The sequence below is a fragment of the Rhinatrema bivittatum genome, chromosome 2 (genome assembly GCF_901001135.1).
Source record: "Rhinatrema bivittatum chromosome 2, aRhiBiv1.1, whole genome shotgun sequence".
Lineage (NCBI taxonomy): Eukaryota > Metazoa > Chordata > Amphibia > Gymnophiona > Rhinatrematidae > Rhinatrema > Rhinatrema bivittatum.
Window position 1 is genome coordinate 89,154,187 of NC_042616.1, and position 23,120 is coordinate 89,177,306.

The 23,120-nt window shown below is 47.6% G+C and overlaps 1 protein-coding gene across 1 annotated transcript in view; it reads left to right on the forward strand.

Moving 5' to 3' along the window:
• Nucleotides 1–17,121: 17,121 nt before the first annotated feature.
• Nucleotides 17,122–23,120, forward strand: part of C2H9orf152 (chromosome 2 C9orf152 homolog) — a 54,138-nt gene continuing 48,139 nt past the window's right edge. Inside the window, exon 1 of the mRNA XM_029588423.1 lies at nucleotides 17,122–17,510. Within this exon, the coding sequence (XP_029444283.1) occupies nucleotides 17,219–17,510 (292 nt within the window). The 5' untranslated portion in view covers nucleotides 17,122–17,218. The remainder of the gene's footprint in view (nucleotides 17,511–23,120) is intronic.

Below are 23,120 nucleotides of genomic sequence, written 5' to 3' on the forward strand. Positions count from 1 at the left end.
GGTCAGGCGGCATTGAGTTCCAGTTTATGGGGCCTGCAATTGATAGGGCTCGATCTCTTGTGGAGGATAGGTGTGTGAGTTTGGGGATGGTGTGTAGAGGGTTCCTTTATAGGCGGATCTGGTGGGTCTATTGGATGCATGGAAGTAGAGTGAGTCGTTGAGCCATTGGAAGTTTTGGTTGTGTAAGGTCTTGTGTATGAGGGAGAGGGTTTTGTAAAGAATTCTGCTGGATATGGGGAGCCAATGTAGGACTCTCAGAATGGGTGTGATATGGTCATTCTTACGTGTATTCATGAGGATTCTGGCTACAGCATTCTGTAGCATTTGGAGGGGTTTGATGGTGGAGGCAGGGAGGCCTAGGAGGAGGGAGTTGCAATAGTCAATTTTTGAAAAAATTAAGGCTTGCAGGACTGTACAAAAATCATTGTGGTGTAGGAGGGGGTCTTAGTTTCTTAAGGACGTGAAGTTTGTAGTAACATTCTTTCATGGTGGATTTAATGAAGGTTTTGAAGTTTAGTTGGTTATTAAAGGTAACCCCAAGATTCCGTACATGTTGTGTGATAGGTGTGGGAGGGGGCAAGGTGTTGGGGGGAGTATGGGTAATGGTGAGGGGATTGTGAGAGATGATGATGAGGAGTTCTGTTTTGGTAGTGTTGAGTGAGAGGTTAAGTTTTATGAATAGTTGATTGATTGCATTAATGCATCCGTCCCATATTTTTAGGGAGGTGTGTAGGGTATCAGTGATAGGGATGAGGATTTGGACGTTGTCCGCATAGATGAAATGTGGGTGGCCTAGGTCTGATAGGAGGTGGCAGAGGGGTAACATGTAGATGTTGGAGGGTAGAAGATAGGGCAGAGCCTTGTGGTACCCCCTCAGATTAGGTCAATGGGGTCAGATTCAAAGTTACCCAATTTGACTTTGTAGTGTCTGTTTTTGAGGTAGGATACAAACCAGTGGAAGGCGGTTCTCCTTATGCCGATGTTTGTGAGTTGGTTTAATAGTATCAAAAGCAGATGATATGTCGAGCATTGCTAGGATGTAGGAATGCCCATTGTCTATACCTTTGAGTATGGTGTCTGTGAGTGATAACAGGAGTGTTTCTGTGTTGTAGAATTTACGGAATCCAAATTGAGAGGGGGCTAGGATATTGTGTTTGTCAAGGTATTCAGAGATCCGGATGTTGACTACTTTTTCAGTGATTTTGGCTAGGAAGGGAAGGTTTGAGATGGGACGAAAGTTAGAGAGTTCTGTTGGGTCGAGATTGGGTTTTTTGAGAATGGGTTTGATAATTGCTTGTTTTAGCATGGTGGGGACGTTACCAAAGGAGAGGGAGCAATTAATGATCTCAAATATGGGTTTGGCTATTATGTTTGGAATGGTTAGTAGTAGTTTGGTGGGGATGGTGTCAGTTGGGTGTGAGGAGGGTTTAATTTTCTTTATTATTTCTTTATTTCTTTATTTAAAAACATTTCTATACCGTCATTTAGTAATACACCATCCAATGGTTTACAATCAGGCACATATATAAGTTTGGTTTGTACATTTATCTAGGGGGTGCCAATCAATTTTTCGGTTACATGTTTCAATAATCTATTCTATATGGTCAATGGATTGGAATTTCTATATATTTAATTCATTGAATAATCATATACGTTTTATACTGCCTTTCTCTTAAATTAACAATTATGATAAAAATAGTAAAGAAAGCAGTTACGCTTTTAGGTGACTTTCAGCTGTGAGTAGATGTTCTTACTCATTGACCTCATTGTGAAAAGCTTTTTTGAAGAGCCAAGTTTTCAAACTTTTTTTGAAGAGTTTTAAATCTTTCATCAATCTTATTTCGAGTGGCATTGTATTCCATAATATTGGACCCGCTAAGGATAGTGCTCTCTCTCTAACTTGGGTCAGTTTTGCTGTTTTGACCGAGGGTATGGTTAGTAGAGCTTTATTGGCTGATCTGAGATTTCTCTGGGGGACATGCAATCGCAGTGCGGTGTTTAGCCAGTCAGCATTTTCGTCATTGATTAGTTTATGAATTGTGCATAGCGTTTTAAATTGCACTCTTTGTTCTATTCTTTGTTCTATTCGGGATTCTATTTCAAAAGCTGATGTTGTTTTGTCAAGGCTGGCCATGGGGTTTATGGGAAAAACATATGAGTAGGAAGTGTCAGATGGAAAACTTGATGTGAGATTGGATATCTTGTAGTTGAAGAAAAGGGCAAGGTTGTTACATTTGTCTTTGGAGTCAGTGTATGGTCTGGATGAGGGAGAGGAGTTGATAAGGTCAGACACAAGGGAAAAGAGGGCCTTAGCGTTATATTGAAAGTCATGAATTTTTAGGGCGTAGAAATCTTGCTTTGTTTTCAGTATGGTGGTCCTATATGCATGCATGGATGATCTGTAAGAGGCAAGCAGTGCAGATGAGGGATGTTTATGCCATTTTCTTTCTTTGTTTCTTAATTCACATTTAAGTTTTTTTAATCCAGGGGAGTACCATGCTTTTTTGTTGTTGAGTGATGGGTTGATTATTTTTTACGTAATTGGGCAGATTTTGTCTGCTAAGTCATTAGTGATGTTGTTCCAGGATGAGATGTTGTTCCAGGATGAGAGTGCTGATGAGGGGTTGGTTAGATCTCTTTTATTGGTGATGTCAGAGTAGACTGAGATTAGGTCCTCTCTGGTGCATGGTTTACGGAATTGGAAGGTGTGGTTATGGTGTGGTGGAGTGGAAGATGTTTTCTTTATAGAGAGCGTGGTATTTATGAGTGTGTGATCAGACGAGGGGACAGGGGAGCAGGAGGGAGTTTCGGCTGAGAGGATGTTCGAATTCGTGAAGATTACAAGTGTGTGACCTGCTTCGTGGGTTGGTTAGTTTATGATTTGCTTGAGACCCATGGCATCAAGGGAAGAGAGGAGGGCATTGCAGGAGGGGGAGAGTGGGTGCACATCTACGAGTAAGTTGAAATCCCCGAGTATGATTGTTGGTAAGTCAAGGTCTATGTTATCTATGATAAATTCAATAAGGGGGAAGGCATTACTTTCAAGGAGACCAGGGGGGGTGTAGATAAGGCATACTTGAAGTTGTGAGGATTTGAAAAGGCCGATTTCAAAGTTAGGGGGTGAATTAACGGTTTGTAGAGATAAACCTAGGGTTTTTTGGCATTGAGGAGCAGGCCACCACCTCTTTTTTTTTTTGCCTGGGTAGGGAGAAAATATCGTAAATATGTAAGGGTAATTGGTTAATCAGCACTAAATGTGTGTTTGAGCCAGGTTTCCATAACTGCACATATGTTGGGCTTAGCGTCAAGCAGAATATCATTAAAGATGGGCGTTTTTTTCATGATGGATTGGGCATTGAAGAGGATGAGGGAGAATAGTGAGAGTCCGAGGAGTTGCGTGAGTGGCGTTGCCATGATTGGAAGGAGATATTTGGAGTGTGGAGTAGGAATGGTGAGATGTGGTGTTCTGTATCTGCGGGAATAAACTCCCATTCATCCTTCCCTCTCACTCTCCATCCTTCTCCTCATGTTCACCTTCCAACCTCCCTTTCTTATGATGGACAGATAGGAGAGTGGAGCCGATGGCCAGTTCTTCTCCTTCTGCTTCAGGCTCCTCTCCTTCCTGCACAGATTAGCTTTTGAACAACATTGGATGTAGAATTGCTGGTGGCATAAAGAAGAAATTAGAAGTTCCAGCCATTGGCTCCACTCCCTTGCTAGTTGGGAAATGGGAGAGAAAAGAGGGACACGTAATAGCTGATTTGTCACCCCATAAGTCAGCTGATGAGCAGAGATGAAGTGGCAGCAGCAGGAGTAGCAATGCTCTTCACCCTGTTAGCCATGAGAAGGCAGCGCTGTAGCTGATCTTGGGCCCTGCATACCCAAGAAGGAGTGGGGGAAGGGAGCAAAGGAGCAACCTCTTCTTTGATAGAGGAAAAGAGAGAGGCACCTAATTGGAATTGTACTGAGAGGAAGATGTGGTGCAGTCTACTGGTCTGGCCATAGGGTAGCTATGGCCCTGGTAGGTGCAAAACAAGCAAAGGCTAACCACTTTGTTGACACCAAATTTATCAATGGATGGGAAGGTATTTCTAGCATTGCCTGCTGCGAAGATCACAACTTCTGAGATAGTATGTAGTAATGAAGCAAGACAGCCAGATATTTAAACATGGCATGATACAAATATCAAAAGACCAATGATATTATTTTAAAGTGTATTTGCTGATCTATTGGAAACCCATGCAGGCTCCAACAAGAATGAATTATATGTTCCCTGATTCCCTTCCCCTCCACCAACCATACGGCCATATTTTTTTAAGAGCTGTAACTTATTTAACAGCTGAGTGCTACCCTCGCGTCGAGTTGGAGCAGCAGGGGCGCCGGCTTCCAGCCTCCTTCGGCGGCATTCCCGGGCTACAGCGCGGGCCGACACGACGCAGTCGCAAGCTCCCCCCCCCCCCCCCGCAGCATTCCGGACTTTAACCCGGAAGTCCCCGCGTTTACGCGGGAACTACAGGTATTTAACAAGCTGAGCCCAGCACAGCATTGCCTCGGCTACAGGCTTGCTTGTGCTGGTGCTCTGTGTGTTCCTTTGCTTTTGCTGCTGCCTGCCTGCTGACTCGGATTGCCCCTGGACCTGTTGCCTGCTGCCTGCCTGCTGACTCGGATTGCCCCTGGACCTGTTGCCTGCTGCCTGCCTGCTGACTCGGATTGCCCCTGGACCTGTTGCCTGCTGCCTGCCTGCTGACTCGGATTGCCCCTGGACCTGTTGCCTGCTGCCTGCCTGCTGACTTGGATTGCCCCTGGACCTGTTGCCTGCTGCCTGCCTACTGACTCGGACTGCCCCTGGACCTGTTGCCTGCTGCCTGCCTACTGACTCGGACTGCCCCTGGACCTGTTGCCTGCTGCCTGCCTACTGACTCGGACTGCCCCTGGACCTGTTGCCTGCTGCCTGCCTACTGACTCGGACTGCTCCTGGACCTGTTGCCTGCTGCCTGCCTACTGACTTGGACTGCTCCTGGACCTGTTGCCTGCTGCCTGCCTGCTGACTCGGATTGCTCCTGGACCTGTTGCCTGCTGCCTGCCTACTGACTCGGACTGCTCCTGGACCTGTTGCCTGCTGCCTGCCTACTGACTCGGACTGCTCCTGGACCTGTTGCCTGCTGCCTGCCTAATGACTCGGACTGCTCCTGGACCTGTTGCCTGCTGCCTGCCTACTGACTCGGACTGCTCCTGGACCTGTTGCCTGCTGCCTGCCTACTGACTCGGACTGCTCCTGGACCTGTTGCCTGCTGCCTGCCTACTGACTCGGACTGCTCCTGGACCTGTTGCCTGCTGCCTGCCTACTGACTCGGACTGCTCCTGGACCTGTTGCCTGCTGCCTGCCTGCTGACTCGGATTGCCCCTGGACCTGTTGCCTGCTGCCTGCCTGCTGACTCGGATTGCCCCTGGACCTGTTGCCTGCTGCCTGCCTACTGACTCGGACTGCTCCTGGACCTGTTGCCTGCTGCCTGCCTACTGACTCGGACTGCTCCTGGACCTGTTGCCTGCTGCCTGCCTGCTGACTCGGATTGCCCCTGGACCTGTTGCCTGCTGCCTGCCTGCTGACTCGGATTGCCCCTGGACCTGTTGCCTGCTGCCTGCCTGCTGACTCGGACTGCTCCTGGACCTGTTGCCTGCTGCCTGCCTGCTGACTCGGACTGCTCCTGGACCTGTTGCCTGCTGCCTGCCTGCTGACTCGGATTGCCCCTGGACCTGTTGCCTGCTGCCTGCCTGCTGACTCGGACTGCTCCTGGACCTGTTGCCTGCTGCCTGCCTGCTGACTCGGATTGCCCCTGGACCTGTTGCCTGCTGCCTGCCTGCTGACTCGGACTGCTCCTGGACCTGTTGCCTGCTGCCTGCCTGCTGACTCGGACTGCTCCTGGACCTGTTGCCTGCTGCCTGCCTGCTGACTCGGATTGCCCCTGGACCTGTTGCCTGCTGCCTGCCTGCTGACTCGGACTGCCCCTGGACCTGTTGCCTGCTGCCTGCCTGCTGACTCGGATTGCCCCTGGACCTGTTGCCTGCTGCCTGCCTGCTGACTCGGACTGCCCCTGGACCTGTTGCCTGCTGCCTGCCTGCTGACTCGGATTGCCCCTGGACCTGTTGCCTGCTGCCTGCCTGCTGACTCGGACTGCCCCTGGACCTGTTGCCTGCTGCCTGCCTGCTGACTCGGATTGCCCCTGGACCTGTTGCCTGCTGCCTGCCTGCTGACTCGGATTGCTCCTGGACCTGTTGCCTGCTGCCTGCCTGCTGACTCGGACTGCTCCTGGACCTGTTGCCTGCTGCCTGCCTGCTGACTCGGATTGCCCCTGGACCTGTTGCCTGCTGCCTGCCTGCTGACTTGGATTGCCCCTGGACCTGTTGCCTGCTGCCTGCCTACTGACTCGGACTGCCCCTGGACCTGTTGCCTGCTGCCTGCCTACTGACTCGGACTGCCCCTGGACCTGTTGCCTGCTGCCTGCCTACTGACTCGGACTGCTCCTGGACCTGTTGCCTGCTGCCTGCCTGCTGACTCGGATTGCTCCTGGACCTGTTGCCTGCTGCCTGCCTGCTGACTCGGATTGCCCCTGGACCTGTTGCCTGCTGCCTGCCTGCTGACTCGGATTGCCCCTGGACCTGTTGCCTGCTGCCTGCCTACTGACTTGGATTGCTCCTGGACCTGTTGCCTGCTGCCTGCCTGCTGACTCGGACTGCTCCTGGACCTGTTGCCTGCTGCCTGCCTGCTGACTCGGATTGCTCCTGGACCTGTTGCCTGCTGCCTGCCTGCTGACTCGGACTGCCCCTGGACCTGTTGCCTGCTGCCTGCCTGCTGACTCGGATTGCCCCTGGACCTGTTGCCTGCTGCCTGCCTGCTGACTCGGATTGCTCCTGAACCTGTTGCCTGCTGCCTGCCTGCTGACTCGGATTGCCCCTGGACCTGTTGCCTGCTGCCTGCCTGCTGACTCGGATTGCCCCTGGACCTGTTGCCTGCTGCCTGCCTGCTGACTCGGATTGCTCCTGGACCTGTTGCCTGCTGCCTGCCTGCTGACTCGGATTGCCCCTGGACCTGTTGCCTGCTGCCTGCCTGCTGACTCGGATTGCCCCTGGACCTGTTGCCTGCTGCCTGCCTGCTGACTCGGATTGCTCCTGGACCTGTTGCCTGCTGCCTGCCTGCTGACTCGGATTGCCCCTGGACCTGTTGCCTGCTGCCTGCCTGCTGACTCGGATTGCCCCTGGACCTGTTGCCTGCTGCCTGCCTGCTGACTCGGATTGCTCCTGGACCTGTTGCCTGCTGCCTGCCTGCTGACTCGGATTGCTCCTGGACCTGTTGCCTGCTGCCTGCCTGCTGACTCGGACTGCCCCTGGACCTGTTGCCTGCTGCCTGCCTGCTGACTCGGATTGCCCCTGGACCTGTTGCCTGCTGCCTGCCTGCTGACTCGGACTGCCCCTGGACCTGTTGCCTGCTGCCTGCCTGCTGACTCGGATTGCCCCTGGACCTGTTGCCTGCTGCCTGCCTACTGACTCGGATTGCCCCTGGACCTGTTGCCTGCTGCCTGCCTGCTGACTCGGATTGCTCCTGGACCTGTTGCCTGCTGCCTGCCTGCTGACTCGGATTGCCCCTGGACCTGTTGCCTGCTGCCTGCCTGCTGACTCGGATTGCCCCTGGACCTGTTGCCTGCTGCCTGCCTGCTGACTCGGATTGCCCCTGGACCTGTTGCCTGCTGCCTGCCTGCTGACTCGGATTGCCCCTGGACCTGTTGCCTGCTGCCTGCCTGCTGACTCGGATTGCCCCTGGACCTGTTGCCTGCTGCCTGCCTGCTGACTTCGGATTGCCCCTGGACCTGTTGCCTGCTGCCTGCCTGCTGACTCGGATTGCCCCTGGACCTGTTGCCTGCTGCCTGCCTGCTGACTCGGATTGCCCCTGGACCTGTTGCCTGCTGCCTGCCTGCTGACTCGGATTGCTCCTGAACCTGTTGCCTGCTGCCTGCCTGCTGACTCGGATTGCCCCTGGACCTGTTGCCTGCTGCCTGCCTGCTGACTCGGATTGCCCCTGGACCTGTTGCCTGCTGCCTGCCTGCTGACTTGGATTGCCCCTGGACCTGTTGCCTGCTGCCTGCCTGCTGACTCGGATTGCCCCTGGACCTGTTGCCTGCTGCCTGCCTGCTGACTCGGATTGCCCCTGGACCTGTTGCCTGCTGCCTGCCTGCTGACTCGGACTGCTCCTGGACCTGTTGCCTGCTGCCTGCCTGCTGACTCGGATTGCCCCTGGACCTGCTGCCTGCCTGCTGACTCGGATTGCCCCTGGACCTGTTGCCTGCTGCCTGCCTACTGACTCGGATTGCCCCTGGACCTGTTGCCTGCTGCCTGCCTGCTGACTCGGATTGCTCCTGGACCTGTTGCCTGCTGCCTGCCTACTGACTCGGATTGCCCCTGGACCTGTTGCCTGCTGCCTGCCTGCTGACTCGGATTGCTCCTGGACCTGTTGCCTGCTGCCTGCCTGCTGACTTGGATTGCTCCTGGACCGCCTTGTCTGCAGCCCGCTCTGAGCACGGTCAGTGTGTCCTCCTCACTGGCTGAGAACCCCTCGGATCTACCATTCCGCAAGGTAAGATCCTTGAACACTTGGGATTCACAATTAACCATAACACTGAGAGACCATGCTTTAATGAATTACAGTATTCTAGTTTTCCAATAACCAGTGCATGAACAATGGTTAACAAGCCTTTTTTTTTTTCCCAGCAAAGGACACAACTTCCAAATGAATCATAAGCTCATGAATGTTGATCTGACCACTTGAGATATTTGAAATTCCATAGATAATTGTGCATCAAATTGAATACCCAAACTAGAGACCCTCTCTTCAGGTATAAGTGCATTCCCCGCCATTGAAGAGAAGACCAAGAATGTTTTTTTAGTCTACCAATCCAAAGCATGTCCAGTTTAGCTAGGTTAAGCTTTAGCTAGTTGCTTTCCAGCCAGCTAACTACTACATTAAAGCAAGCACTAAGATTACCAACAGCTTCTGATTAATCAGTATTCGTGGCTGCTATCAACTGGATATCATCTGCAAATACAAAGCATTCCATCTCAAATCTCTGGACCACAGCAACTACAGGGGTGGAACAATCATACAATTTTGAGTCAGCACTAAGCTTTCTTAAGATTGGGTTCACCATTTCTATCATTTATAACCTACAATACCTGAAGACTGGAGGGTGGCCAATGTAACACCAATCTTTAAGAAGTGCTGCAGAGGTGATCTGAGAAACTATAGATTAGTGAGACTGACTTCAGTGCCAGGAAAAATTGTAGCAACAATTCTCAAGAACACAATCACAGAACAAATAGAAAGACATGGTGTAATGGGACATAGCCAGCATGCATTTACTTAAGGGAAGTCTTTCTTCACCAATCTGCCCTGCTAACTATCATCCAATTTCCCCTCCTGCCTCTCACATGCCAATTGCTTGAATGTGCCATTCATTTCCACTGTCTTGACTTCCTTTAATCTCAATCCATTCTGCATCTGCCTCAGTCTAGCTTTCACCTCCACATTCCACAGAGACTGCTCTTGTCAAATTCTCCATTTTTTCCACTTCGCAAAAAGTTACTGGACAAAATTTACTCAGGTCATCCAAAATGTGTCCTTTCTGTACAAGCGTCTCCTATCTGTTGATGGCATGCTCTCTAATTTACTGGTTGTGACACTAATGGGAATTATTGATTCATGAACATCAAAGAAGTGTTTGATAGTAGCTCAAATTGCTTAAGGTAAGCATCAATTTGCTCACAAGACAAAGCCATTCCCACTACATTGCCTACTGGTGTCTGGGAACTTGCCAATTGTTTACCCAATTGAAAAAGATTTTTGGGGCGATCATCTGCAGCCAATAGCTGGGTCACATTAATAAGATTTTTATTTGCTGCTCTTTTTGCCCTTCTTGCCTCTTTGTGTAGAACCTGAAAAACTTCCAATTTTCGTCTGTCTTATTTATCCACCTACACTTGTGCTACCTTATTTGCTACTTCATGAGACATAAACCTGCATGATACCATCATGCTTGCTTCATTGGATTTAACCAGTATATTTATTTGAGGGACCCAACAGTCAAAAATGCCTTTCAATTGTGTATCACACTGAACTGAATCTCCTTAAGTGTTATTCCTGTTTAGTTGATTAACTGGAAAGTTTCATTGCATATTATAAAGAGTAGATTGTCTTGATGTACCCATATTCCTCTGTAAAGGTACAGTTTCTATAAGGATGCATATAATATACAAGGTCAGTGGAAAAGGGTAAACAGTGGAGTGCCTCAGGGATCTGTACTTGGTGCTTTTCAATATATATATAAATGATCTAGAAAGGAATACGACGAGTGTGGTAATCAAATTTGTGGATGATACAAAATTATTCAGAGTATTAAATCACAAACGGATTGTGTTACATTACAGGAAGACCTTGCAAAACTGGAAGATTGGGCATCCAAATGGCAGATGAAATTTAATGTGGACAAGTGCAAAGTGTTGCATATAGATCATGAGAGGTCTTGAATAAATAGATGTGAATCGGTTACACTTTCGGATAATAGAAGGACTAGGAGACATTCCATGAAGTTAGCAAGTAGCACATTTAAGACTAATCGGAGAAAATTCTTTTTCGCTCAACACACAATTAAACTCTGGAATTTGTTTGCCAGAGGATGTGGTTAGTACAGTTAGTGTAGCTGGGTTCAAAAAAGGTTTGGATAAGTTATTGGAGAAGTCCATTAACTGTGATTAATCAAGTTCACTTAGGGAATAGCCACTGCTATTAATTGCATCAGTAGCATGGGAACGTCTTGGTGTTTGGGTAATTGCCAGGTTCTTGTGGCCTGGTTTGGCCTCTGTTGGAAAACAGGATGCTGGGCTTGATGGACCCTTGGTCTGACCCAGCATGGCAATTTCTTATGTTCTTATGTATAATTTTTTTCCCACTTTATAACATCTCACCCTGGAAGGTATGTCCAGGTAATGCAACATCCCTCTATGGTGGAGAGAAGTTCCTTCAGGCTAACCATCAGTACCGTGCTTGAGTTGGTGGGTTTACTCGCTAAACCCATGGTCTTATCAAACCCAAGATGCTCATGATCATCATGATCATCATGAAGTGATTTTAGGACTATTTCTCTATATTGCTGAGGGAAGATCAACTGCCATTTTCAGTCCCTTCTGGTGTAGTAGCCTTCCTGTAGATAAGCTTCTTTTTAGATTTAGATGGCTCCACTCCTTGACCAATATGGAGGCTAAAGGATGAGTTGATCATTTCAAAGTCTTCTCATCTTACTCCTGCAAAGATTTCTAGTCAGCTGCTCCTAAGGCATCCTTCCTCTGTGACTGTCATAGGGGGTTTTGAAGATAGTTGGGGCAAATAAGCCATGTCATTAGTAGTGGTCCCACAACAGAGCATAGGCAGAGCATTAGAATAGACACCACATATCTCGATCACTCTCCCAGTGGCTGCAATTCCTAGTAAACTCTGGCACAGACCCCTTTCTCCAAGGACTTCTACCCATCCATCCTCAGGATGCTCTGTTTGATGAGACCTTCTAGGTAGGCTATCAGCATCCACACAGTACGTTCTTGGATGATACTTCAGGCTAAACATAATTAGATAGGGCAACAAACCATCTGTGACCTGTGGCATTCAGCTTAGCTGATGTGAGTACATAGTTCAGAGGATTGTCCATTTTGATTTTAAACTTGTCCCCTTAGAGATAATCATGTAGCTTGTCCACCATCCCCCACTTCAAGGCCAAAATCTCCAAGTTATGGGTGAGGTAATTCTTCATAGGGACAGGCTCCAGCTTATTAAGGACACAAGCCTTAATGGGGGTGGGGGGTTTATTTGTTAGATACGTTGTATTCATGGGGGTTCGCCATACATTTCGTGACCCCACGAATACAAAGAATAGGGACATATACGTTGCGGATTGCCAATACGTCGAAAACAAATGCACACCCCTAGTATAAGCACACATGCATGTCCCAGGAAGTAGGCTCCATTAGTTCTGCGGGGAACTTCTTGTTTTTTTAAGGACAGAACATAAATGTTAAGGTACGTAGTGGCAAACCATCTGCACTTCTCTAATCAACCTGTCCCTGGCGCTGTTAGTTCTCTGCAAGCTACACAGCACTTGTTCCCAGAGCTGGTGGAAGCACTAGGCAAACTAGGCCTGGACCTAGAGCGCTGAGGATTAGGGAGTGTGAGCCCGCTAATGGAGGTGGCAGCACGACCAGGGGCAGGGGGTGGTGGCGTGTCCGTGGGGGGGAGGGGGGGGCGGGCGCAGTTCGGAAGGTGCCTAGGACACCCAATCCCCTTGCACCAGCCCTGCCCCTTCCTAGTATATCTACAAAGCAGGACACTGAACCATCTCTTTCACTCAGTCTTCACTCCTTAGATACGAGCCAGAAATTACTTTCTTCAACAGGAACAGCGTCGCCTTTGTAATTATGGCAAATTTGTCGGGTCAGTGGATTCTAACAAACTACTTTTAGGCTGCCCTTTGTACCAGGTCCTCAGAATTTTATGTCCACATCAGAGCACAGAGGAGGTGAAGCCAGAGCTTTAACCAAGTACAAGCATAGAAACAAGAGTACACAACCCTGATCTTCCAGAGTCACAAACAAGTCAGGTTTGAAGCCTTGATGATCAGTGCTACTGCCTGCAAATTTCAAACGAGGGCTGGTCCAACCCCTTTATGTTTTGGTTTGTCAAAGTAACTATGCCAGTGCTTCTCAACCCAGTCCTGGAGGGAAACTAACTGATCTTGTTTTAAGAATGTTTGTAATGAATAATAATGAGATATGAGGGCCTATGCAATAAAATGCATGACAGAAATAAATACACCATGGGGGTGGGTAAAAATTTAGCTTGCATTGTAAGTCATCACTTAACATGCTGTGCAATATCTTGTCCACATTACATTTTTGCTACACTAGCATGGCCTTGGTACTAGAGAACACATCAACCCATACAACTATGTGGTACACACTATGGCAGCCAAAATCCCCCATGCTAATCAGTCCAAAGTGAAAGGGCCAGTTAGCATGGAGGATTCTGCCCCATCCCATGAGCAGTAAGAACAAGGGACTTCCAAACTCCAATCCTCCCCTAAACCCCTCCACCCACATACCATGCCCCCATCAGCAAGAACGTGGGGCCTCCAAGTCCAGTCCCCCCCCCCTGCCCCCAATTCCCTGCAACAAGAAGTGTCCTCTGAGTCCCAATGCACACACACTCCCAGCAACAATAACAATGGTCCTCCTCCACATGTGGCAAAGTATGGCGAGAGACCAGTCGGTACCAGTAGTAGTTAGGGAGAGGGGGGGAACTTGAGAGGGATAAAGTATACAGGGTGGAGGAGGTTGGGCCATGGAAACTCCTTATGCTTGGATCTGGAGGGAGTGAGAGGATTGGGACACAGAGGCCCTTTATGCTTGGAGGCCTTGCAGTTGGGTTGGGAGGAGTGGGAGGGAAATCCCTCTTGCTAACTGGCCTTTTTACTTTGGGCTAGCTAGCAGGTAAGATTTTGGATGGCATGGGACCTGGTCCAAGGCAGGTCCTCTGCCATGCTTGGCAAAGTCCCTCATGAGAGGCTTCTTCGAAAACTAAAAAGTCATGGGATAGGAGGCGATGTTCTTTCGTGGATTACAAGCTGGTTAAAAGACAGGAAACAGAGAGTAGGATTAAATGGTCAATTTTCTCAGTGGAAAAGGGTAAACAGTGGAGTGCCTCAGGGATCTGTACTTGGACCGGTGCTTTTCAATCTATATAAATAAAAATGTAAATGTTCGTTTGTTAAAAATCTTAAATCTCCAAAAGTTCTTCACCGATTGCTTTGAAAGTTTGACACAACGTTGCATTTGAATACGTGCGTGTTTTCATATACCTATATTATACAGATGTCACACCTGTGACAGGTAAAAACATGCTTTTTTGAAAAACAGCACCATCTGTTGGACGAAAAAGCAACACACGCTATCTACAATATAAATGGGCTCTGACCGACGGATCGCAAATGCGCAGTAGAGAGCAGCTCTACTGCGCATGTGCGGATCATAGAGCTCTGCGCTACATGCTGGGTGTCACAGAGGGGAGGAGGAAAGGACAGACGAGTCACTGCTCCAAGAAATGGCTCAGCCCGTTCCTCTGCCGCTGGGGAAGGGGGGAGGGAGTAGGGACTGCCGGACAGTTACACACAGAAGGAGGAAAAGGTAGAAGAGTCGCTGAGCTGGTCCGTCCACCGCCGGGGAAGGGGGTGAGGGAGTTGGAATGGCCGGAGCACAGCAAATGCAGTAGAAAATGGCTGTGAAGAGATCACAAGCAGCTGCCCGTTCCTCCGCCACTGGGGAAGGGGGGAGGGAGCAGTGACTGCCGGACAGTTACACACAGGAGGAGGAAAGGGTAGATGAGTCACCGAGCCAGTCTGTCCACCACCGGGGAAGGGGGGGAGGGAGTTGGGACGGCCAGAGCAGAGCAAATGCAGTAGAAAGCGGCTGTGAAGAGATCACAAGCAGCTGCAGCCTGCAGCAGCCAAACCACAAAGAGCTGAACAGAGAACAGCTCGCTTAAATATATTAGAAACGTGTGCTTTCTCTTTTCTTTCTTTTCCATTTAACCAGACTGAGCCTCAGCAACGCGTGGCCGGGTACAGCTAGTATATATATAAATGATCTGGAAAGGAATACAGCGAGTGAGGTTATCAAATTTGCGGATGATACAAAATTATTCAGATTAGTTAAATCACAAGCAGACTGTGATACATTACAGGAGGACCTTGCAAGACTGGAAAATTGGGCATCCAAATGGCAGATGAAATTTAATGTGGACAAGTGCAAGGTGTTGCATATAGGGAAAAATAACCCTTGCTGTAGTTACACGATGTTAGGTTCCATATTAGGAGCTACCACCCAGGAAAAAGATTTAGGCATCATAGTGCATAATACTTTAAAATTGTCAGCTCAGGGTGCTGCAGCAGTCAAAAAAGTAAACAGAATGTTAGGAATTATTAGAAAGGGAATTGCTAATAAAACAGAAAATGTCATAATGCCTCTGTATCGCTCCATGATGAGACCACACCTTGAATACAATTCTGGTCATCGCATCTCAAAAAAGATATAGTTGTGATGGAGAAGGTACAGAGAAGGGCAATCAAAATGATAAAGGGGATAGAACAGCTCTCCTATGAGGAAAGGCTGAAGAGGTTAGAGCTGTTCAGCTTGGAGAAGAGATGGCTGAGGGGGAATATGATAGAGGTCTTTAAGATCATGAGAGGTCTTGAACGAGTAAATGTGAATCGGTTATTTACACTTTCAAATAATAGAAGGCCTAGGGGGCATTCCATGAAGTTAGCAAGTAGCACATTTAAAACTAATCGGAGAAAATTCTTTTTCACTCAACGCACAATAAAGCTCTGGAATTTGTTGCCAGAGGATGTGGTTAGTGCAGTTAATGTCGCTGGGTTCAAAAAAGGTTTGGATAAGTTCTTGGAGGAGAAGTCCATTAACTGCTATTAATCAAGTTTACTTAGGGAATAGCCACTGATATTAATTGCATCAGTATTCACTAATCACTAACCAACCTCTTTCCCTTTTTACTCAGTTCTCTAACGTTCACTGTTTCAAGGGAAAAACCTTGTCCGGTGGTTTTTGTACGGGGGCTTCATGTGAGGATAACCGATTCGCAGTTATCCTTTTTATTCGCACCCGTCTATTATTCTTTTATTATTCTTGAAAATATCTACTTTTTAAATTTTTCTTTTTTCTTAAAATCCCTTCTCCCCGGCTGCTTATCCGACCCACCTATATTTTTCTGTTGTATACTTATCAAGGTCGCCGCCTTTATTGATGTTCATGGGTACGGAACTGCCCGTCCGACATTGGCCATGTTTCGGCACTGCGTGCCTGCTTCAAGGACTACGGGAGAATTTGCCACTGTGTCCGATACCGGGTTCACAGTGTTGGAATCACTTCTTAATGTGCCGTGTTTCAAGTGAGCGACGCCTTCCGTGCTTGTCTTCACGGACGTGCTTGTCTTCACGGACGTGCTTGTCTTCATGGACGTGCTTGTCTTCACGGACAAGCACGGAAGGCGTCGCTCACTTGAAACATGGCACATTAAGAAGTGATTCCAACACTGTGAACCAGGTATCGGACACAGTGGCAAATTCTCTTGTAGTCCTTGAAGCAGGCACGCAGTGCCGAAACATGGCCAATGTCGGACGGGCAGTTCCGTACCCATGAACATCAATAAAGGCGGCGACCTTGATAAGTATACAACAGAAAAATATAGGTGGGTCGGATAAGCACCCGGGGAGAAGGGATTTTAAGAAAACAGAAAAATTAAAAAAGTAGATATTTTCAAGAATAATAAAAGAATAATAGACGGGGGCGAATAAAAAGGATAATTGTGAATCGGTTATCCTCACATGAAGTCCCCATACAAAAACCACCGGACAAGGTTTTTCCCTTGAAACAGTGAACGTTAGAGAATTAATTGCATCATTAGCATGGGATCTTCTTAGTGTTTGGGTAATTGCCAGGTTCTTATGGCCTGGTTTGACCTCTGTTGGAAACAGGATGCTGGGCTTGATGGACCCTTGGTCTGACCCAGCATGGCAATTTCTTATGTTCTTATGTGTTAAATTTTCAGCTTTACTGATCCCATGGGAAATAGCAGAAGTGGAGATCTCCCCATGCTACTTCCTGTGGGCACTGTAAAGTCTCATTTACTTATGAGGCTCCCTCATTTACATTTGTACAGGCACCGTGCATAAATGTTAATATAGCAGGGTCTGTCTTAGCATGCATTAAGGCCTTTGTGCATAGCATGTAGTTTTCAGAGTTCACAAAAGGCCCTTAATGCAGATTTTAATGTTTCATTTATATAGAAACCAGTCCTGTAAGTGCCTTCCTGCATTCAATGATGTGTAATATTTTGCTGCATTCACTTGGCAAGAATTCAGGTGTTCAGGCTTAAGTCAACAGAAAGTCCCAGTGCACAGCACTTATCATTTACCTTGTCCCAAGAAGTTCAGGACATTCTGAAATATTTCAGACAAGTCAGTGGAGCACTGGAGGACATCCTTTAATGCATGAGGTGGTGAAGAGAACCGCTTTGTTACAGAAGCAGAATTCATTCTTAATTTATTGCTAATAAATGTCTCCAACTTTATTTGTACTTTGCAAACAAATGAGGGAGATGGTAACTTACAGCTGCTGTTCCTTTGGCTGTTGCTGCTGCTGCCGGGATGTGAGTTCCTGCTGGGAACAGACGCTAAAGGCGCATACATACATGGGTGCGATTTTATCAGTAAGTCACACCGTGCAGAAAGATCCTGCAGACTGTGCCGGGCAACCCAGCAAGATGGATATAAGTCTACTAGAAGAGCAGTATTACTCCATCAAGCAGAAACAAAAGCTGCACACACACATAATTGTGTATAAAACAGGTATGTTTTGAAAGAGTGATAAACAGCATTTACCCTGCAGTGATCTTAACGTTTTGCTAGAGCAACTTCATTTGAGGCAGGGGGAAGCTTGAGCAACATTTTACAACTGACAAAAGATATGCAAACTGAAATTTTGGGGGGATTTTTTTTTTTTTACAGATAATGTGTAAGTTACCTTATAAAGTAGAAATATATCTTAATGCAAGATACATAAATATGAGAAGCTTATGCATATACATAGCTTGAAACCAGAGATAAATATAAGGTGTAGCCTACGTTTGTTGTGTGTCACAGGTACATAAGCTTCATGTCCTGGACAGAAGCAATCATATCTACCTATCCAGGGTGCCATATGGAAAATATAGATACCTTATAAATAGCCATCATGGACAAAGGTTAGGAACAGAAACGTGTTTCTAGTAGTTGGCTGTAGGAGGTTTCCCTCAGTTACAGAATCTGATGATGGGAATGAATGTAATACCAAAGACTTCGATTCGGCAAACTTTGAAGGTACGCAAAAAATAATGCACGGGAGTAGACCTCAGCAGGAGAGGGCAGATTGTTCCTTCCCTCCACCCCTTGTCCTCCCCAAAAAAATAAAAAAAACTGTCCCAAATATCTTTTTTGACAGCTTGAGAAAAAGTGCTTTTTTTTTGCTTTTTTTTTTAATAAATTACTTGGCCACATTCGTAGTCTGAAGAATTAAAAAAAATATGAAGGTGGCACTGAGCTCCGGCATGTTTACCCTTACGCTTCGCTTGGTAGAATCAGTCTGTCAGAATTCAAATTAAAAAAATATATAATAATAATAATGTATATCCCCCACCATGGAAAAACATCCGAGCAGGCTTATTTTTAGTAGCCCTGGTGTGGTTGGCAGGGTACGGAAGGAACCAACCCTCCCCCACCTGCCTTAGATTCGGAAATGCTGGAGCACTCCGGCGTCACTCGCCATAGTTTGGTCTGAAACCTGGATAGATACTGGGTGCCTTCCTCTGTACCGAGTCTGCTGAAGAACGTGATCTGCAGTGGAAACGCTTCAGATCAGGGAAGCACAAATCGATTACTCAGCCCAATGTCACAGTATTTACGTTGGGATTTGCTGCCAGAATTAATCCAAGCAGCTAAAGCGAAAATGCGTTAGGGAAAGTGTGTTTCTCTCAGAGGCGAATAGACAGGGACCTGCGTTTTCAGTGTTTATTTTACTTTTCCTGGGCATTTCAATGCTATAACAAGAAAAAGTCAGAAGAAACATGCATTCTCTGCGGATTTTTCTCCTGTTACAACAAAGTCCTCTGATTTTGTTGTTGTTGTTATAACATTGAAATACCCAGGAAAAAATCAAAATCAAAACTGAAAACAAAGGTCCCTACCAATAGAGAACCATTCTATAAGAGAGAACTGATGTATCATTTAAAGACACATTTCATGTTCAAAAATCTATTTAAAAAAATACTTTCTTCTAGTTTTATTCCGCATTGGGAATACGCGCTCCGATCAAAGAGATTGCACTTAGGGCTGTTCCCTATACAAAGAAGGCGAGAAAGGTAATTGTTTTCGGAGGGGGAGGAGTAACCTAGCAGTTAGAGCAGCAAGCTGCACACCTGAGAAGCCAGGTTTCAATTCCCACTGACACTTGGGCAATTCACTTCACCCTCCATTGCCTCCGATACAAACTTTAGATTGTAAACCTTCTGGGGATAGGCAGTGGCACCTAATAAAGCAGTTGGCACCCAGGGTGGATACTTCCTTTGGCACCCCCTCCCTCCCCTCATTCACTTCTCCGTCCCTCCTTCCCCTACCCCCCCCCCCAAAAAAAAATTTAATCTCCGGTTCCCCTCTCCCTCACACAGGCTCTCTCTCTCTCTCTCTTGCACACACGTTCACACACCCCTGCACACAGGCTCCCTCCATTTCTCTCTCATACATACCCACCCCTTCCCACAGCTCCCTCTCTCACACACACACACCCCTTCCCATAGCTCCCTCTCTCACACACACACCCCTTCACACAGCTCCATCTCTCTCACACACACCCCTTCACACAGCTCCCTCTCTCACACACACACCCCTTCACACAGCTCCCTCTCTCTCACACACACACCCCTTCACACAGCTCCCTCTCTCACACACACACCCCTTCACACAGCTCCCTCTCTCTCACACACACCCCTTCCCACAGCTCCCTCTCTCACACACACACCCCTTCACACAGCTCCCTCTCTCACACACACACATACTCTAACACACACATAGACACAAACACACTCTCTCTCACTTCCTACCCCGCGACCCATCAGAAGCTCAGCAGCAACCGTTTTTTCCTCCTTCAGGAAATGGGTCTCTTCATTTTTCGAGGCAGCACGGGGGCTGGTGCAACTCTACTTCCTGCATCTGCAATGGGGAGAGTGTGGGGGGGAGGGGGAGGGGTGAGTGCTGCTGCTCTACCTCCTGCTTCGGGCTGTGACTGCATGACCTTTCCTTTTTCTCACCTGGGTGGACCCACTACTTCCTTTTCTGGGCCACGGGGGGGGGGGGGGGCAGGAAGAAGAAAAGGCTATGCAGTTGCGGGCTCCAGACCCGTGGCGCTCTAGGCAGCTGCCCAGTGTTCCTACTGCTCGCAGCCCGGAAGCCTCCCTCTTCTTCTAACGCAAGCAGGATGGGCTCTGCTCGCAGCCGCCAACCTCCCGGCTGTCACCCGGGGTGGGCCACACCCCCTTCCCCTTAGTATGCCACTGGAGATAGGGAAACATCTACGGTACTTGAATGTGATCTTCTCTGAAGTGCCATGAAAGGCTTTCTCCTGCTCCTTCCAGCTAAGTTGGAACCCAGGGGCTGGGATTAGGTGTCAGGAGCCTTCATTTGTAACTAGTCAAGCATTTTCCCCATATTTTATAATCCCTTCCTGCTCGCTGTTCGCAGGAAAGCAGTATGTTAAATCTAATAGATATAAACTTAACCCAGTCATTGCAGCAAATGTCCAAGGTGCAACGATGGACACTACAGCTGGCCAGTAGGTGTCACTGTTTAGGATTCCTAAAAAGAAAAAAAAGCAACTACATTAGATACAAAAAGGGGTTGAATTAACACAAGCCTGAAACTTGGGAACAGTAGCACCAATTGTCAAGGCTTCAACCCGGGCTACTATCCTTCCACAGGGCCAGCGTGTCCTATTAGGCAAACTAGGTGGTTGTCTATGGCATCGACCATTAGGGATGCCAAAGAGCAGCTGTGTGGGCCCGCGAGCGGAACCTATCCTGCTCGCAGCAAAGAGGAATAGAGATTCGGCGGGCCGCAAATGAGTAGGGGCTGAGACCGGGGGGGGGGGGGGGGCAGGAGCAGCATGACTGGGGGGGGGGGAATGCACAAGGTAGAAGGTTTGCCTAGGGCACCTAATACCCTTGCACCAGCCTTGTCCATCCACACATCATTCATATATTGTACAATCATAATCCAGTGCATTCATAATCAAATTATGTAAAAGAAATACAAAAATATCTATCTAATGTGAGTACATCTCCCATTCACTCATGCTTGGGTCAGACAGCGAGGGTCATTCTGACTGCAAACTCTGAAGGAATTTCTTTAGGAAATGTGACTATCAAAGGAGAAAGAGGTTCATAGGGGGAATACGATTGTCTATAGAGGAAAGGAATGGAGGGGGGGGTGTTATCAAAAAAGCATATTAAAAAAAAGGGGGGGGGTGCTGACTTGAGAACTGAGAGCAGAGCTTGCATTTATACATAGTGGTGGCAAATTCTTGTAGGAGCCAGAGTGCCATCCATTGCCTGTGCCGTCCCTAAATCTGAGTCTGCTGCCATGGCGCTAGCTTCAGATCGCAGCAGCAACTTCGGATGAAGAAAAATCAGTGTGGGGCCTTCAGCAGCGCTGGTGCCCTGATGGAATCTGCGGCACCCTGCTCGTCGCACAGGTTTCCCTGGCAACAGGAAGGAGGTGCAAGAGAAGGGTCCATCAGCTGATTTCTATCATCCTGAGATGCTGTTCTGAATTAGAGCTAGCACTGTGACTTGGAGCTGAGGAGGAGAGAGGAGACCCTAAGAGGAGGATTTGGGCAGAAAGGATCATTCCCCTCCTCCTCCCCATTGCCTATGGGCGCATGACGCCTTAATCTGGCCCTGATTTGAGGATAAAAAGCACAAAAAAAAATATAGCAAGAATCATATGGTGAGCCTGACTTCAGTGATGGGAAAAATCGTGGTAACTGTTATAAAGAATAAAATCACAAAACACATAGATAGACATGGTTTAATGGGACACAGCCAGCATGGACTTACCAAAGGGAAGTCTTGCCTCACAAATCTCCTACAGGGGTGAATAAACATATGGATAAAGGTGAACCGGTAGATGTGGTGTATTTGGATTTTCAGAAGGCGTTTGACAACATTCCTCGTGAGAGGCATCTAAGAAAACTAAAAAGTCATGGGATAGGAGGTGATGTCCTTTTGTGGATTGCAAACTGGTTAAAAGACAGGAAACAGAGAGTAGGATTAAATGGTCTATTTTCACAGTGGAAAAAGTTACAGTGGAGTGACTTCGGGATCTGTACTTGGACCGGTGCTTTTTCATATATTTATAAATGATCTGGAAAGGGGCACAACGAGTGAGGCACTTAAATTTGCAGATGACACAAAATTATGTAGAGGAGTTAAATCTCAAGCAGATTCTGATGGCAGATGAAATTTAATGTGGACAAGTGCAAGGTGATGCACATAGGGAAAAATAATCCTTGCTGTGTTTACACGATGTTAGATTCCACATTAGGTGTTACCACCTAAGAACGAGACCTAGGCGTCATGGTGGATAATATATTGAAATCATCGGCTCAATGTGCTGTGGTGGTCAAAAAAGCAAACAGAATGTTAGGAATTATTAGGAAAGGAATGCAAATAAAATGGTGGATGTCATAATGCCTCTGTATTGCTCTATGGTGAGACCACACCTTGAACAGAGAAATAACTACAGTACCTGAAGAGCAAGTTTGCTTACCGTAAACGGTGTTTTCCATAGATAGCAGATGAATTAGCCATGCTGTCTGGGTATGTCTTCCGTGCCACTAGGTGGGGGAGCTCTCTAAGTATAGCAAAGTCTTTCAGCCGGGTACTCCCTCTTATATCTTCTCTGATTCAGCTCAGGCTTCTCAGTCAGTATTAAAGCAAGTGCAGGTGATGCTGGAACTGTTCGGGGAGGCGGGTGGGTCAACATGGCTAATTCATCTGCTATCTACGCGTCAACTTGCTCTTTTCATGTAGATAAGCAGCTGAATTAGCCATGCTGTCTGGGAGTACCCAGCTGAAGTATTGAGCTTTTCATGTGGATTGATTGTTAATTTGCTCAATACAAAGTCTTTAGGCGGACAGTTTCTATAAAGGCTGTATATGCGATGAACATGTGCTCTTCTGTAGGATGGTCCTACCCATTACTGCATCATCCACAGTTTGTTTGTCCAAACAATAATGAGATGTGAAAGTGTGCAGCGATGACCATGTTGCAGCTTTGCAAATATCTATGATGGGAACTTCATGGAGATGGGCCATCGAGGCTGCCAGTGCATGAACTTGGTGCGCTGTTGGATTGGAAGAAAGAGCTGGT